The following is an 18,418-nucleotide window of genomic DNA, read 5'->3' on the forward strand; positions in this document are numbered from 1 at the left end:
GTGTCCATCCATTTTTTTACTATGTTTAGTTCTGTGTTTACTGTATTTATGAGCTCATTATAGTCATCACTACTGTAGAATATATTTGTGTCGTCTGCAAATAGTATAAATGTCAGTACTTTGGATGTATTAAACATATCATTAATATATACATTAAACAGTTTTGGCCCCAACACGGACCTTTGGGGGACACCACAAGCAATGCCAAGAGTATCAGATAAAAATTGACCCATTTTAACAAACTGTACCCTCCGTGTTAAATAACTTTTTTAACCAGTCACCAGCCAGCCCCCTAATTCCATATCTTCCCATTGTATCTAGTAGAATTGAATGATTAATGGTATCAAAGGCTTTATTTAGATCAATAAAAATACCAACTGCATATCTTTTATGCTCCAGTGCATTAGTAATTTCTTCAATGGTTGTAAAATAAAACGAACGTAGATCCGCACTGATGTCTGTGACTCTACTTAACAGCCATAAAAAGACTAGAACCCTCCCAAATACATTACACGACATATATTATTATATTATATTACTTTAATTCATTTTCACGTTAAAAAAACACTAATTTTTATGGTGTGACGACTTTTATTTTGTAGTAGTAGTCGCGACTTTCTTGTTCATTTACGGAATCTGGTCAACTTTCTTTGTTTTCACTTTATCAAACGGCCCATGTAAGTGACGTCCGGGCCACATTGGGGCCTGTGCGCGTTTATACTGGAGTCTGGTTAAGATTGTATTTGCAGTGAGAACAGTCAGCGGATTTCTAAGAAATTAGATTTGAGCCACTTTGGCCTGCAGTGTAAACATAGCCAAAGATGTGTCTTTAAATATATGTTTTAGCCTTTTTACTATTCTAATTCATTACAAATGACATGATTATGTCACACTACCACCACCCTGGGTACTAGGATGACAGGGGATGCAATAATACAATCATGCAATAATAATAATAATACTGAAATAAACTGCAACAAAAAACAGTGCAATTAACAGTGCAATACATTTTAAAGGTGCAATGTACACATCAGATCTTTCATATAATCGACAGTATTACCGTTTTTCTTCATTTTATTTTATTTTTTAATTTATTTTCATAACATGGTCACTACTGCCTAGTGCAGGGGTCGGCAACCTTTACCAGTCAAAGAGCCATTTTGACCAGTTTCGCAAATTATAGAAAACAATGGGAGCCACAAATTTTTTTTTAAATTTTAAATGAAATAACACGGCATACAAAGTTGTTTTTTTTTGCTTTGTGCTATGTTTAAACCAGGGGTCTCAGACACGCTGCCCACACCTTTATATGGAATTTGAAAGCTGGTGCGGCATGCGGGTTTTAAATGAATAGCGCTTATCAGCGTCATGCGTGCCGTGATGGTACAGCATACAACGCCCACTATAACCAGCGTGCCTGATCAGCCGCACATTGTGTGGTGTTTCCGCTTGCTCACGTAAGTGACAGCAAGGCATACTTGTTCAACAACCACACACAGGTTACACTGACAGTGGCGGTATAAAAAAAACTATAACACTCTTACTAATAATGCGCCACACTGTGAACCCACACCAAACAAGAATGACAAACACATTTCGGGAGAACATCTGCCTTGCTGTCATGTACGTGTGCAAGCAGAAGATGTATATTGTATAAAAAGTGTTGGGTTGGCACGCTGTTAATACAGATTGTAGAGAGTGCCAAATGTTGTTCCATCATGGCACGCCCTTATTATAGCTGTAAGAGTGAAAATCGGTGAATATTAATCCCGGGAGTTTTCTGCGAGAGGCTTTGAAATCCGGAAGTCTCACGGGAAAATTGGGGGGTTCAGCAAGTAAGCTGCTGAGCCGCATCAGAGTGATCAAAGAGCCGCGGGTTGCCGACCCCTGGCCTAGTGTCTCTTGTTATATTCTTATTTTTACTGTTATATTTGTATTCTTATTGTTATATTTTCTATTTTATTTCCATTTATACCTCCATTATGTACTTTTTAAATTCTATCTCAAATCTGTACACTGCTGCTGGAATTTTAATTTTCCTGCGGGAACTCTCCTGAAGGAATCAATTAAGTACTATCTATCTATCTATCTATCTATCTATCTATCTATCTATCTATCTATCTATCTATCTATCTATCTATCTATCTATCTATCTATATTGAAATAGTTGTATTTACTTGAAGGCTCCACACCACTGCTGTCATTTTTTCATGTAAAATAGTTGACCATTGTTTTTATGTGCATATTTACAGGCCCAGTATTGTTTGTTTTGTTGTACAGGGAGGTTATACAGTATAACTTTTTTTAATGTACAGTTACAGTACCTCTTGGCATCTGCTAATGCAATTTCAATTCTGCGCAAAAAAAAGTTGAATCACAGTGTTCTTAAATACTTGACACTTTGAAACACTTCAATAAAGTACGTAAATGATTTTTTTGCTATCAAATACACATCGAAAATCGTGAAAATTCATAAGTATCTGTATGAACTACTGAAATTTTGGTATTATCAGCCTGCCATGACTCAATTAATTAAAAAGTAATATAAAAATCTGTGCTGCAATACAAACTTAACACAGACGACTCTAAAGAATGTTCAAATTACATTTCTATGGTATTGTCCTGTGAGAAGATTTACCGTAATAAAAGTACTTGCTTTTTAGGAAACTAATTAAGATTGTCATCCTACAAGTGCTTTGGCTGCTCTATTGAAAAGGTCAACGTCAGCAGCAACTCCTGAAAATCCTTTGTTTGGCTGTCTCATACGTATTTGCGGTCGGTGAGCAGATGTGGTCGACATCGCCACGCATGTGACCTTTACTGATGGGAATGTCTCCGATGTCTTGAGACCTCCTTTTTTCCTCCCTGAACCACCCGTCTCTGTCTCTCACTGCCAATAAAGGAAAGTGAAAGTACTCTGCAGTTATGACATTGTGTTTCCAACACACACACACACACACACACACACACACACACACACACACGTTCTTGTATTTTTTACCTTCTTGAGACCTCCGAAAAATGCCTACCTCTATAGGACCACCCTTTCTAGATATATAAAGATTTGTATTTACAACATTAATAATATATACATACTATGCAAATATAAAAAAGCCTGTTATGAAAAATGAGTTGGAATTTCACAAAAAAAGGTCACAATTTCACAAGAAAAACTTAGAATTTTGTCGGTATTATAATAAAAGTCGTAATTTTACTCAACACAAGTCAAAATTTGACAAGAAAAACTAAACATTTGTGCAATATTATGATAAATGTTTGAATTTTACTCAATACAAGTCGCAATTTTACAAGAAAAGCTAAAAATGTTGGAAAAATGATGACAAGTCATAATTTTACTCAAAAAATGTCACTCTTTTACAAGAACAACAAAAAAATTGGCAATATTGTGATAAAAGTCAAAATTTCATATGACAAATGTCACCATTTTGCAGTAAAAACTAATAATTTTACATAAAAAATTAATAATTTTACAAGAAAATATTGCAATATTACAGAAACATAAATAATATGAGAAATGGTTCCCAATTTTATAAGAACAAAGTCGACACATTGTGAGGAAAAGACTGCTTTTAGTTAATTTATAGTTTTTGAATTTTTTGTTTGTAATTGGCTTTTAATCTTCATTATTTACTTCAAGTTATTACAGTATGTCTCCATATACATATTTATTTTATTTTGTTTATTAATTTTGGCCAAAGTGGGCGCATTTCAATTTTTTACACACCCTTGTGACCAGAGGGGGGAGCACTTTTAAAACCGACACAGAGTCAATTTGAAGAATCCGTCCTTTTTGGGACCACCCTCATTTTGATAGATTTCACCACCAGGGGTGCGAATGAGATATTATTTTTTTGTTTTTTGTAATATGCTTAAGGCCGATGACAAACGAGTCACGAACCACGGATGGCCCCTGTGCCGCACTTTGGTCAACACAGCTGTAGAAGCTAACTGTTAATGGCCACTATAGTCCTAGTACCGTAGTGTATTCGTTCATCCTATAGTCACATATGGGACGCGGGTTGTCTTACGTCAGCACCGGAAGTCGTAAAATCAGCCGTTTGTTTTTTCGGGGATGAATAGGGAAGTCCTACTTCAGCTGCCGTCTTGTTTTATTATATATTGCTGCCTTTGCACCTGTCAATGTTTACTTTTGTATGCACATTAAATCAACAAAAATCCTGACTTTGGTGAAATGTTCACAGACTCTAGTATTTGGCTCTCTATTAGATGCAATGGTATTCCATATTGGGACCATGATTTCGGTCCTTACTTGTTCACCGGTCCACATATGGAAGGTACTTTTCCTTGTTGATGCCTCAAGAAGGGTAGAAATACAGGAACACACACACACACACACACACACCAGAGTAAATTAGCTTGGTAAATCTCATACCCATAATCTCATAGGAATGTCTCCAGGATTCCACCATTATCAGAAATAAAGAATAAACTAACAAAGCGTGCATGTCTGTGCTACAGGTGGCGCTCTACAACACAGACCAGGAAGGGAGCGACAGTCCGAGAAGCAGCCTTAACAACAGCCTGTCAGATCAGAGTCTGGCCTCTGTCAATCTCAACAGTGTGGGCAGCGTGCACAGCTACACTCCGGTAAGACTGGGACAGAACCACTACTGTAGCTAATATATCACATCTGGAATATTGCTGTGAAACGTTCTCATTACATTGGTTTTGCAAATGAAAAAACATTCTGAAAGGGTTCAGGAATGAGCTTCAGAGTGACCAGAACACCAGCAGACTTTATCCAAAAAACTCCAATATTGTTAGATAATAATAGTTTCATTCACTCACATAATGCCATATATAAAACAAACACTGAATATAAGATGACTCCTCTTTTTATCGGAATATGATGAAGCGTATGTAGCACTTGGCTCTACTGTAACCACGGTGGGAGACGTGGAAAGACCGGTGTGTTGTTTCCTTTAATGTTAATAAGCTTACAGTGTTATGCAGAGGTGTCGTTATAACAATTTTATAGACAAATTGTTAGGTATGTCCGATAATATCGGACTGCCGATATTATCGGCCGATAAATGCTTTAAAATGTAATATCGGAAATTATTGGTATCGGTTTCAAAATTTTCGGTATCGGTTTCAAAAAGTAAAATGTATGACTTTCTAAAACGCCGCTGTGTACACGGACGTAGGGAGGAGTACAGAACGCCAATAAACCTTAAAGGCACTTCCTTTGCGTGCCGGCCCAGTCACATAATATCTACGGCTTTTCACACACACAAGTGAATGCAAGGCATACTGTCACAGTGAGTTGGTGACGAACCCCAAGATGCAGAGACGGCAGGCATTGAACAGGAAAACATGATTTAATTTAACACTATAGCAAAAAAACAAACAAAAGGGTACAAACAAAAGGCGCGCACAAGGCGGAGAACAAACTTGGCTATGAACTAAAATAGCACAAAGGCTAACTGTGGACAAGAAACAAAAACACTTACTGTGACACGAAGGAACTATGACATGAGCAGAGTGAACAAAAGTGGACAGAGCTACAACGACAAGTATTATGACAGGTAGTAGTGACAATAATCCAGCACTGACTGGAGAGGAACGCAGGTTCAAATAGCAGCTGGCTGATTGACACCAGGTGTGGCCAGGTGCCAATCAGCCACAGCTGAGGGGACAAAGCACTCAGGGAGATAATCAGGAAATAACCAAAATAAGAGCGCTGACAGGAAACAAAGACAGGAAAAACCAAAACCTAACTGAACTGTCAGTGACAAACCTGACAATACCTGGTCAACAGCCGTACAGGTCACACTGAGGGTGGCCGTATAAACAACTATAACACTGTTACAAATATGCGCCACACTGTGAACCCACACCAAACAAGAATGACAAACACATTTCGGGAGAACATTCGCACCAAAACACAACATAAACACAACAGAACAAATACCCAGAACCCCTTGCAGCATTAACTCTTCCGGGACGCTACAATATACACCCCCCACAATATACACTTTATTGATCCCTGGGGGAAATTCAGCACCACAGTTCGCTCACAATGCGATATTTTTGTGATCAATCTCATGAGTTACCTTGTTAATTTTGAGGGCTCCAAAAATATGTGTAATTAACCTACATTTTTTAAGACAACTTTTGTTAGGATTTTTGCAGCTTAAAATGACCCGACGGAGAGCCGCAATGATCGGGTTGGTGCTGTTCCACTTGAGGCCCCTTCCACACTAAGCCGGCTAAGGTTATCCAGGGTGAATCCCACCTAACCTTGTCCATGTCCACACACACACAATGGTCGTTTAAGACCCCCTAGCCCCCTCCGTCCGCCGGCGCAACGCGACCTAGTACGCATGCGCGGGAAAAATGCACGCATCATAGTCACCTCTGACCTGGAAGTGTATCCCTACCCTGTGTTTTAATGTAGACTATTGCCACATTTCTTTTAACAGTAAACCTTGCTTGCCTTACCATCAGCAATATACCGGTATTAGTATAATATATTTACAACAATCATAGATATCTATCTGGTCAGGACACTGTGCTTGTAGGCTGAAATTGGCGGTCGTACTTGATGGCCGTAACCACTTCATGGCTTAACCATAGTTATGGAGTACAAAACTAGACGTTGAGTAATCGCTCGACATACATCGCGGACAATAACTAGTAAAAGTCTGCTTTGCCAGTCCAAATGTATTCGCTGTTTTTTGTAGTCGTTGTCTTCCCTTCGACAAATGGACAAAAATGTTCACTAAGTAGAATCATACCTGTCCTGGACATTCGAAAGTTCTCTTGCCGTTCAGCTGGCACAACACAATCGTTGACAAACATATCCAGCCAGGCTGCCGTTCTTCCAGGGCTTATCCAAAACCGTCGCTCAACCGTCTGAGATGTGTTGTATCCGAAATAGCTGCAGTCGCGCGTTTGCTTCTCTTAAGGTATTCATGTGTGATTTCCACACGGGCATGTATGGATGACTCGCCTCCATCTTTCTGACGTTACTTCCTGTGTGTGGCGCGGTCTTTCTGGCGTCACTTCCTCTCCGAACTCAGTTTGGAAACGATCAATGAGTCCATACAAAGCTAAGAGCCGGATATTCAAGAAATAGACGGCGCACTTACCCGTGTAAACATTTGTCCGAGGAGGGGTGCCTTAAACGCTGGTTTAGTGTGGCTGAAACGAGGCTTAGGCTAAATCATTATTTGTTTAAAGGGTTATCCGGCTTAGTGTGGACATAGTCTTAGACCAGTGGTTCTTAACCTTGTTGGAGGTACCGAACCCCACCAGTTTCATATGCGCATTCACCAAACCCTTCTTTAGTAAAAAATAAGTTTTTTTTTTTTTTCAAATTCAAGACAAAGTTGTATGTTTTTGGTAACACTTTAGTATGGGGAACATATTCTAAGTAACAAAGACTTAATTTAGAGTTATTTGGTTAGGGTTAGGGCCAGGGTTAGAGGGTTAGGGTTATAATAAGGCCATGCCGACCGAATAAGGCAGGGGTTGGGAACCTTTTTGGCTGAGAGAGCCATGAAAGCCAAATATTTTAAAATGTATTTCCGTGAGAGCCATATAATATTTTTTTTAACACTGAATACAACTAAATGCAAGTAGGACCAACATTTTTAGAGTATAATAAGTCTCTCATTCTTTTTAATAACATTGTTATTCTGAAGCTAACCAATAATAAATAAAATACTTCTTACCATGAATGCGACTTCTTGAACGGGTGCGGTAGAAAACGGATGGATGGATTAAAATGCATGAGAATGTTTTATATTTTAAACGTTATTTTTAACACTGTGATTACCAGCGGAATTATTAATTACTTATCGTGTTAGCAATGTCAGCTAAGATTTATCTGAGAGCCAGATGCGGTCATCAAAAGAGCCATATCTGGCTCTAGAGCGATAGGTTCCCTACCCCTGGAATAAGGCATTAATAAGTACTTAATAATGACTAGTTAAGAGCCAATATGTTACTAATTTACACGTTAAAGGGGAACATTATCACCAGACTTATGTAAGCGTCAATATATACCTTGATGTTGCAGAAAAAAGACCATATATTTTTTTTAACCGATTTCCGAACTCTAAATGGGTGAATTTTGGCGAATTAAACGCCTTTCTATTATTCGCTCTAGGAGCGATGACGTCACAACGTGACGTCACATCGGGAAGCAATCCGCCATTTTCTCAAACACATTACAAACACCGAGTCAAATCAGCTCTGTTATTTTCCGTTTTTTCGACTGTTTTCCGTACCTTGGAGACATCATGCCTCGTCGGTGTGTTGTCGGAGGGTGTAACAACACGAACAGGGATGGATTCAAGTTGCACCAGTGGCCCAAATATGCGAAAGTGGCAAGAAATTGGACTTTTGTTCCGCACACTTTACCGACGAAAGCTATGCTACGACAGAGATGGCAAGAATGTGTGGATATCCTGCGACACTCAAAGCAGATGCATTTACAAATGGACTGGACAGATCAGCTTTCAGGAAAAGAGAGCGGATGAGGGTATGTCTACAGAATATATTAATTGATGAAAACTGGGCTGTCTGCACTCTCAAAGTGCATGTTGTTGCCAAAAGTATTTCATATGCTGTAAACCTAGTTCATAGTTGTTAGTTTCCTTTAATGCCAAACAAACACATACCAATCGTTGGTTAGAAGGCGATCGGCGAATTCGTCCTCGCTTTCTCCCGTGTCGCTGGCTGTCGTGTCGTTTTCGTCGGTTTCGCTTGCATACGGTTCAAACCGATATGGCTCAATAGCTTCAGTTTCTTCTTCAATTTCGTTTTCGCGACCTGCCTCCACACTACAACCATCCGTTTCAATACATGCGTAATTTGTTGAATCGCTTAAGCCGCTGAAATCCGAGTCTGAATCCGAGCTAATGTCGCTATACCTTGCTGTTCTAGCCGCCATGTTTGTTTGTGTTGGCATCACTGTGTGACGTCACAGGAAAATGGACGGGTGTATATAACGATGGTTAAAATCAGGCACTTTGAAGCTTTTTTTAGGGGTATTGCGTGATGAGTAAAAAAAATTTAAAAACTTCGAAAAATAAAATAAGCCACTGGAAACTGATTTTTAATGGTTTTAACCCTTCTGAAATTGTGATAATGTTCCTTTTTAATAAGCAACTAATTAATGGTGAATATGTTCCCCATACTAAAGTGTTACCATGTTTTTTTACTGGTGCACAAAATGAACCGTGCATGAACACCACGTTGTTCAAACAACAAAACCAACACAGTCCATAAACTCACAACAAATTACACACCTGCAAATCAGTGTGACTTCTGCTGTTGCCGTATCCGTAATACGCCAATAGGGAAAAGTTTCTATTTATACCATGAGTCGGGTGTGTTTTGACCTCCGCCGAACCCCTGAGCCTGACTCACCGAACCACTAGGGTTCAATCGAACCCAGGTTAAGAACCACTGCCTTAGACCTATAGATGGCGGTAATGCCTGTTTCACACTTGGTTCTTGTGTATCTCTTTGCACAGGTGCAATAAAGGGGATACGGCTCAAATTTAAGGGAATCTTCTTGTCTCCTTTCAACTGTCGTAGAATCAGTCGGGAGCTGCCAATTGCTCCTCGTCCCCGCTCAGGTCTCAACTGCACGACTCACGGCTCTGGCTAGATTATTTTTGGTTGTATCTAGGGATGTCCCGATCCAGGTTTTTGCACTTCCGATCCTATACCGATATTGTTTTTGCACTTCCGATCCGATACCGATACTGGCCTATCCGAGCATGTATTAAAGTTTAAAGTTATTTAGCCTACTTAGTTGTCAGAATCATGTTGAAAAGGGTTTCAGTACTCTTGATAACAACTAGCCAGCTGAATTAGGTGAGTTTGAATAATACACAATGGTTGGTAACAAGAAACTGACCTGTTTATTCAAGAATAAACACAAAATAGACAAAATTGTACATGACAAACAGAAATGGCATCATTGAACTAGGGCTGGGCGATATGGCCTTTTTTTAATATTGCGATATTTGAAGGCCATGTCACGATACACCATATATATGTGGATATTTTGCCTTAGCCTTGAATGAACACTTGATGCATACAATCACATCAGTATGATGATTCTATGTGTCTACATTAAAACATTCTTCTTCATACTGCATTAATATATGCTACTTTTAAACTTTCATGCAGAGAAGGAAATCACAACTAAAAAAATCACTATTTTTTTCATACGGTGTTGATCTAGAAATGTTTGCCTCGGCATTTTGATGGTGTGGGCGTGTGGCACCGAATGGAGATAAGCGTCTCGACAGACGTTACAATATTTGAACAATGATGACGAAAACTGTTTTCTCTGTCCGTGTGTCGAAAATTGTTATGCGCTTATTTTTTTATTTGATTTTGTGCGTGGCATAGATTTGCCGTGCGCAATTGCACAGGCGCGCACCTTAGAGGGAGCATTGCTCGCACAGCTGCGCTAGCATCACAGCTAACGTTAGCCATGCTGCTACCTGCTTGGGGAGGGCGTATACGTACGTGTGACGTATGACGTAACAGTATGTGACGTATGACGTGACAGTAAGAAGGTGCGCTTGCTGTCTGTGAGAGGGAGACACAGGAAAGAGTGAGAAGAGCCTGTCGTGTAATGCCAGCAGCTAAAAGCAATTGCGTGAGAATCCACAGACCTGTGGATGTGTTGAAGGTGTGCTGGAAAATGCGGAACGGAAATTAGGGAGCAGCAGAAAAGTAGAATGTATTATTTAAATCGGTGCGTTGGAAAACACGGACCGGAGTTTTTTTTTTAAACTGGATCTGGGTCGGCATTTTCCCATGCCTTGCCGATACGCATTTTTTGGCAAATATCGGCGGCCGATCCGATATTTGGATCGGATCGGGACATCCCTAGTTGTATCATATGCTAGGAAAACTGGAGGAACTACTAGCATTCATTGAGCGTGGACTGCATCCCACATTACAATAGGAAGGCCTCGGGAGGCTCCCTTCAAAGAAGCAGGGAGTGGACTGAGGTTGAGGGTGAACACGCTCTAGAGCACCACATCAGGAAGCTGGGTTAAGAGAAGCTGAGAGATGTATGTGTGGGGAAGCCAGACAAAGAAACAGCTTTTCTTCTGATGCCCTCCCACCAGAGATGCCCCCTCGCTTTGGTGTGGTCCTCCCGCATCCTCGAGTGCTCCCTTGCTCCAGGCGCCCGGCCATCGATCGGCTCAGCCTGATGGATGTGCATCGCTCGCTGGCTCGCTCCAGCAGTAAACACTCTGGCTGTATTATCGCCTCTTATCCCAGCCAGACTGCGAGCGGTCTGCCCACATCTTCAGAGAAGAAGATGTTCCCGTCAACAGCAACAACAACAAAAAAGCCACTCCTTAATGTTACGGTAGCCCACAGTGGACGATGAGGTCAGGTCTGGCTTTTGCTTTTTACGGTGAACCCTTGTGATGATGAATACCTTACATTGAAACTCATTGCTGCTGGGCACCCAGGGCCGCCGCGTAACACGAGCTGCCCACACGAGTGCACGGATAAAACGGCGGCTTATTTGTGCGAGCTATTGCTATTGATTTTTGTTTTAAATACATTTTGTTTGGCCACCTGAGCATTGGCTTTTGTGTCAACCTCATAATGCGTGCGTGTGTGTGCGAGCCAAAGCAGCAAGCACTGACCCAGATTGTTTGTGCAATTATTACCTCCACCAATCACAAAAAGGCAGCGGTAATGTGTAGATCGCCATGTTTTTATTTTAGGTGTTAGCAGTATTGCATTTAGACTAATACCAACACAAAGTATTTTCCATATTTTCCATTGTTAGTTCGCAGACTACCTAAAATCTACCATAATCATCCAAATATAATAAAATATTTTTTTCATTGGAAGATAGTCTTTAAAAGATGACTCGACTTATATTTAGCATTGAAAGGTTTTTACATGCAAACGAGGGTTGTACGGTATTAGTACAGTACAGCGATACTAATGAATCATATTCGGTACTATACCGCCTCTGAAAAGTACCGGTCCGAATAGCTAAACATGCTTCACTACACACCATAGCTCACCGGCGTGTAGTAAACAAATGCCATTGGTGGATCTATATCTGACATCCACTGTAATGATACCAAGTACAGTAGCGTATCTCGTCGATACTACTATGATTACGTCGATATTTTTTGGCATCACATCTTCTTCTTTCGTTTTTTTTTTTGTTTCTTTTTATATTATGTATATAAACTCAGGAAATATGTCCCTGGACACATGAGGACTTTGAATATGACCAATGTATGATCCTGTAACGACTTGGTATCGGATTGATGCCCAAATTTGTGGTATCATCCAAAACTAATGTAAAGTATCAAACAACAGAAGAATAAGTGATTATTACATTTTAACAGAAGTGTAGATAAAACATGTTAAAAGAGAAAATAAGCAGATATGAACGAGTAGATTAATAATTAATTTTCTACCACTTGTCCTTAATAATTTTGACAAAATAATAGAATGGAAAATGACACAATATATTACTACATACGACAGCAGACTAATTTAGGAGCATTTGCTTGCTTACTTACTACTCAAGGACAAGTTGTCTTGTATGTTCACTATTTTTTTTCAAAGACAAACTTGCAATAAGAAACATATGTTTAATGTACCCTAAGATTTTTTGTTCAAATAAAGCCAATAATGCATTTTTTTGTGGTCCCCTTTATTTAGAAAAGTACCGAAAAGTACCGGTACCAAATTATTGGTATTGGGACAACACTAATAGATGCAATGAAACACAATTAAACATATAAAGTCAACTTGTTTTTCCATTCTTCTCGTACTTTTACATTTCAGGCAATCGTGGATGATTACACTGGTTATTGGTCAAAAATGCTACATTCACAGCATCTTGCATCATCCTCCATGAATCTGATTGTGACTTTCCCAAGTTTGCAACTCTTGTTTTTTTTTTCTTTTTTAAAGAATCAACACTTTCTGTTCAATATGCTGTTGGATGTCTGCTTCTGGTACTTTCCGTGACAACATGAGTGTGCAAGTATCTTTTGGAAAAAGTGTATGTATTATTTATGCGAGTGTTTCATCATTATAATGCGCCGACCGTGGTATCCGTCGTCCCTGGCGGACTGCGTATGGACTGTAGCAAAACTTTAGCTTATGCTTGTTGTTTACTTTCACAAATTAATCATTTAACGCGATACCATTTTGCACTCTGAATGAGTTTTTTTTTGTTTCCCTCGTCCCCTGTCCCCAGGTGACCAGTCACCCCGAACCCGTGTCCCAGTCTATGAGCCTCCAGCAGCCGCAATCCCAGTACAACATGCCAGACAGAGACAAACAGCTCATGTTCTCTGAATTTGAAGATCTCAGTGCCTCCTTCCGCAGCCTTTACAAGTCTGTCTTTGAGCAGTCCTTCAGCCAACAAGGTGAGTCCATAAAAGACAGCCATTGTCCTAACTTTGTTCTTAACAGTTGGACATGCAGTAACTCTCCCAGAGTACTTACTAACCTTTACTCAGTGTTTTGGTAGTCTTTAAAACGTTCACATTTAAATGTACTTTAATTCTTAGTCTGCTTGGGTTGGAAGACTCTCAGCACAAACTGAATCATATTTGGCACCATCATGCATCGCTCTACGCCAATAGAACCATGTATTTTCCAACCAATCAGAGAGATGAGACATTCTTATTGAATGTAATGAAAACATGTAATACTAGCATGTTATTTGTATACCGTATTTTTCGGACCGGATCAAAAGGCGTACTGCTGATGAGCGGGTCTATTCAGGTCTTTTTTCATAAAAAGGGCGCACTGGATTATAGGGTGCATTAAAGGGGTCATATTATGATTTTTTTCTAAATGTAAAACACTTCCTTGTGGTCTACATCAGTGTTTTTCAACCACTGTGCCGCGGCACACTAGTGTGCCTTGATACAGTCTGGTGTGCCGTGGGAGATTATCTAATTTCACCTATATGGGTTAAAAATATTTTTTGCAAACCAGTAATTATAGTTTGCAAATGATGTGTTGTTGTTGAGTGTCGGTGCTGTCTAGAGCTCGGCAGAGTAACCGTGTAATACTCTTCCATATCAGTATGTGGCAGCCGGTAGCTAATTGCTTTGTAGATGTGGGAAACAGCGGGAGGCAGTGTGCAGGTAAAAAGGTATCTAATGCTTAAACCAAACATTAAAAAAAGGTGAGTGCCCCTAAGAAAAGGCATTGAAGCTTAGGGGAGGCTATGCAGAACGAAACTAAAACTGAACTGGCTACAAAGTAAACAAAAACAGGATGCTGGACAACAGCAAAGACTGACTGTGGAGCAAAGACAATGTACATGACATGACAATCAACAATGCCCCCACAAAGAAGGATAAAAACAACTGAAATATTCTTGATTGCTAAAACAAAGTAGTGGGTAACCCCCCCCCCCAGGAGGGTTACCCACATATGTGGTCCTCTCCAAGGTTTCTCATAGTCATTCACATCGACGTCCCACTGGGGTGAGTTTTTCCTTGCCCTTATGTGGGCTTTGTACCGAGGATGTCGTTGTGGCTTGTGCCGCCCTTTGAGACACTTGTGATTTAGGGCTATATAAATAAACATTGATTGATAGATGCGGGAAATATCGCTCAAAGGAAGACATGAAACTGCTACAGGAAAATACCAAAAATAAGAGAAAAAGCCACCAAAATGGGAGCGTATGACAAGAAGTACAACACTACACACAGGAAAACAGCAAAAAAGTCCAAATAAGTCAGGGTGTGATGTGACAGGTGGTGACAGTACACCTACTTTGAGACAAGAGCTATAGTGTTGCGTAGTTGGTTATGATTTAAAGTTATTTTCTTTTCGTTTGTCTTCAGCAAGTAAAATGCATGATCAGTCCGATTCAGACTTGGCCATTTTGTAACATTCCACTCTTTGCCTGAAAAACACTTTTTGCTGTTTGCGTCAGGTCATTGTCCATCTGCACTGTGATGCAGTCCAATGACTTCTGAAGCATTTGGCTGAAAATGAGCAGACAATGTTGTCCAGAACACTTCAGAATTCATTCTACTGCATTTATCAGCAGTCACATGATCAACAAATACAAGTGAAATAGTTCCATTGGCAGTCATACATGCCCACGCCATGCCAATACCACCACCATGCTCCACTGATGAGGTGCTATGTTTTGGATCGTAATCAGTTTCTTTCTGTCTTCACACTCTTCTCTTCCCATCACTCTGGTACAAGTTGATCTTGGTCTCATGTGTCCTTAGGATGTTGTTCTAGAACCGCAAATACTTTTGTATCTGGCCTTCTTGTTTTTGAGGCTCACCAATGGTTTTACATCTTGTGGTGGACCTTCTGTATTCACTCTGGTAAAGTATAGCTCGGTTGGTAGAGCGGCCGTGCCAGCAACTTGAGGGTTGCAGGTTCGATCCCCGCATCCGCCATCCTAGTTACTGCCGTTGTGTCCTTGGGCAAGACACTTTACCCACCTGCTCCCAGTGCCACCCACACTGGTTTAAATGTAACTTAGATATTGGGTTTCACTATGTAAAGCGCTTTGAGTCACTAGAGAAAAGCGCTATATAAATATAATTCACTTCACTTCACTTTATTGTTGACTTTGACACACACACACACACAAACATTTTTGTATTTGTTACCTTCTTGAGACCTCTGAAAAATGCCTACCTCTTTAGGACCAGCCTTTCTACACCTATAAAGATTTGTATTTCCAACATTAATAATATATACATACTATGCAAATATAAAACAGGTAAGCTTTTAGTATTTTTTTTTGTAATTGGTTTTTAATCTTCATTATTTACTTCAAGTTACAACAGTATGTCTGTATAAACCTTTTTTTTCTTTTTTTTCTTTTTCTTATTAATTTTGGCCAAAGGGGGCGTATTTCAATGTCTTAAACACACTTGTTGTTGCATTTGTTGTCCAGAGGGGGAGCACTTCAAATTTTTACACACACTTGTTGTTTCATATGTTGACCAGAGGAAGAGCACTTTTAAAACCGACAAACAGTCAATTTGAAGAATCCGTCCTTTTTGGGACCACCCTAATTGTGATTGATTTCACCACCAGGGGTGCAAATGAGTCCTCGATGACAAACGAGTCACGGACCACAGATGGCCCCTGTGCCGCACTTTGGGCAACCCAGCTGTAGAAGCTAACTGTTAATGGCCACTATAGTCTTAGTACCGTAGTGTATTTGTATATGGTCACATATGTGACGCGGGTTGTCTTACGTCAGCACCAGAGGTCGTAAAATCGGCCGTTCACCTGGCGGGTTTTTTCGGGGATGAATAGGGAAGTCCTTCTTCAGCTGCCGTCTTGTTTTATTATATATTGCTGCCTAAGCACCTGTCAATGTTTACTTTTGTATGCACATTAAATCAACAAAAATCCTGACTTTGGAGAAATGTTCACAGACTCTAGTGTTTAGCTCTCTATTAGATGCAATGGTTTTCCGTATTGGGACCATGATTTCGGTCCTTACTTGTTCACCGGTCCTCATATGGAAGGTACTTTTCCTTGTTGATGCCTCAAGAAGGGTAGAAATACAGGGACACACACACCGTACCGTAGTGCAGTGGTACCCAACCACCGGGCCGCACAAGAAATAAAAAATAAAAAAATATTTTTTATTTATTTATTTATTTATTTTTATTAAATCAACATAAAACACACAAGATACACTTACAATTAGTGCACCAACCCAAAAAACACTTATTCGCACAAAAGGGTTGTTTCTTTCTGTTATTAATATTCTGGTTCCTACATTATATATCAATATATATCAACACAGTCTGCAAGGGATACAGTCCGTAAGCACGCATGATTGTATTTTTTTATGACAAACAAAACAAAACATAACACCCCCCGGTCGGTGGGACAATTTTTCAAGCCTTGACCAGTTCACAGTTACAAAAAGGTTGGGGACCACTGCCGTAGTGTATTTGTTCATCCTATGGTCACATATTGGACGCGGGTTGTCGTACGTCAGCACCGGAAGTCGTTCACAAAATCTGGGAATTTTTGGAATTTGTCGAGGGAAAGCCTGCGATTCCCGAATAGGCTGAACAGTTTGAAGTTGGAACGGTTTGAATCGGATTTAAAATGTGGAAGGCAGAGCGCGCCAAAATCTGGATAAGAAGAAAAAGAATAAGTTGAATAATAAATAGATGAATTTTGGTGTAGAAAACCATATGAGTGAATGCTTTGGAGCAAGGGTGTCAAACTCAAATACAGAGTGGGCCAAAATTTAAAACTGAACAAAGCCGCGGGCCAAGGTTGAAAAAATTAACCTTTTAATAGGGACCCAAACAAGTTTTGCATTAAATATTGAACAAGCAAGGCTTATATAACTTTATAGTGACATGCAAAATCGAGTTTCAAATAATAATAATAATATTTAAAAAATATCAATGGCATATTAAATACAATTTAAATCAAAATTGAATGCCTCTTTTCTATTTGCAGCCTTCTGAGGTAAATATCAACATTAACTTTTTCCACAGTCTAATATATTTGAAAATAAAATAATGAATAAACCAACCATTCAGGACTTTAAACCGCTCAGTTTGCAACACACTAATCTAATCTGATGTGCCCAAGCCGTGCGTCGGTTGAGGTGGGCGGGGGTGTATATTGCAGCCTGGAAGAGTTAGGGCTGCATGGGATTCTGGGTATTTGTTTTGTTGTGTTTATGTTGTGTTACTGTGCGGATGTTCTCCCAAAATGTGTTTGTCATTCTCGTTTAGTGTGGATGCACAGTGTGGCGCATATTAAAGTTATTTATACGGGCATTGTCAGTGTAACCTGTATCGATGTTGGCCAAGTATGCATTGCATTCACGTGTGTGTGCGTGCTGCAGCCGCACATATTATATGACTGGGCTAGCAATTGCTGGACTGGGTGAAAAGCGGACGTGCCGATTTATGGGAGGGGCACTGAAATTTGAGAGTCTCCCAAGAGGGTTGACAAGTATGAGAATTAGCGGTGAATGTGGTGCTACCGCGGCACCGCCGCTGAATATACTCGGCGGGCCAGCTCTAGTGTTAATTTGATATTGCCTCAAGGCATACTTGCCAACCCTCCAGGATTTTCCGGGAGACTCCCGAAATTCAGCGCCTCTCCCGAAAACCTCCCGGGACAAATTTTCTCCCGAAAATCTCCCGAAATTCAGGCGGACTCAGGTCCTCCACAATATAAAAAAGCGTACCTGCCCAATCACGTTATAACTATAGAATTATGGAGGGCGAGTTCTTGGTTTCTTATGTGGGTTTATTGTTAGGCAGTTTCATTAACGTCCTCCCAGCGTGGCAACAACACACAACAACAGCAGTCACTTTTTTGTATACCGTAAAGCAGTTCGTCTGCCGTAAACAGCAATGTT

General features: G+C 40.1%; 1 protein-coding gene across 3 annotated transcripts in view; it reads left to right on the forward strand.

The window, feature by feature from the left end:
* foxj3 (forkhead box J3) overlaps window positions 1-18,418 on the forward strand; it is a 362,845-nt gene that overhangs the window by 321,679 nt on the left and 22,748 nt on the right. For all 3 annotated transcript variants that reach the window (XM_061939093.2, XM_061939109.2, XM_061939101.2), the window contains 2 exons: window positions 4,501-4,629; window positions 13,271-13,442. In XM_061939093.2, the coding sequence (XP_061795077.1) occupies window positions 4,501-4,629; window positions 13,271-13,442 (301 nt within the window). The remainder of the gene's footprint in view (window positions 1-4,500; window positions 4,630-13,270; window positions 13,443-18,418) is intronic.

This window comes from Nerophis lumbriciformis, linkage group LG03, assembly GCF_033978685.3.
Source record: "Nerophis lumbriciformis linkage group LG03, RoL_Nlum_v2.1, whole genome shotgun sequence".
Classification (NCBI taxonomy): domain Eukaryota; kingdom Metazoa; phylum Chordata; class Actinopteri; order Syngnathiformes; family Syngnathidae; genus Nerophis; species Nerophis lumbriciformis.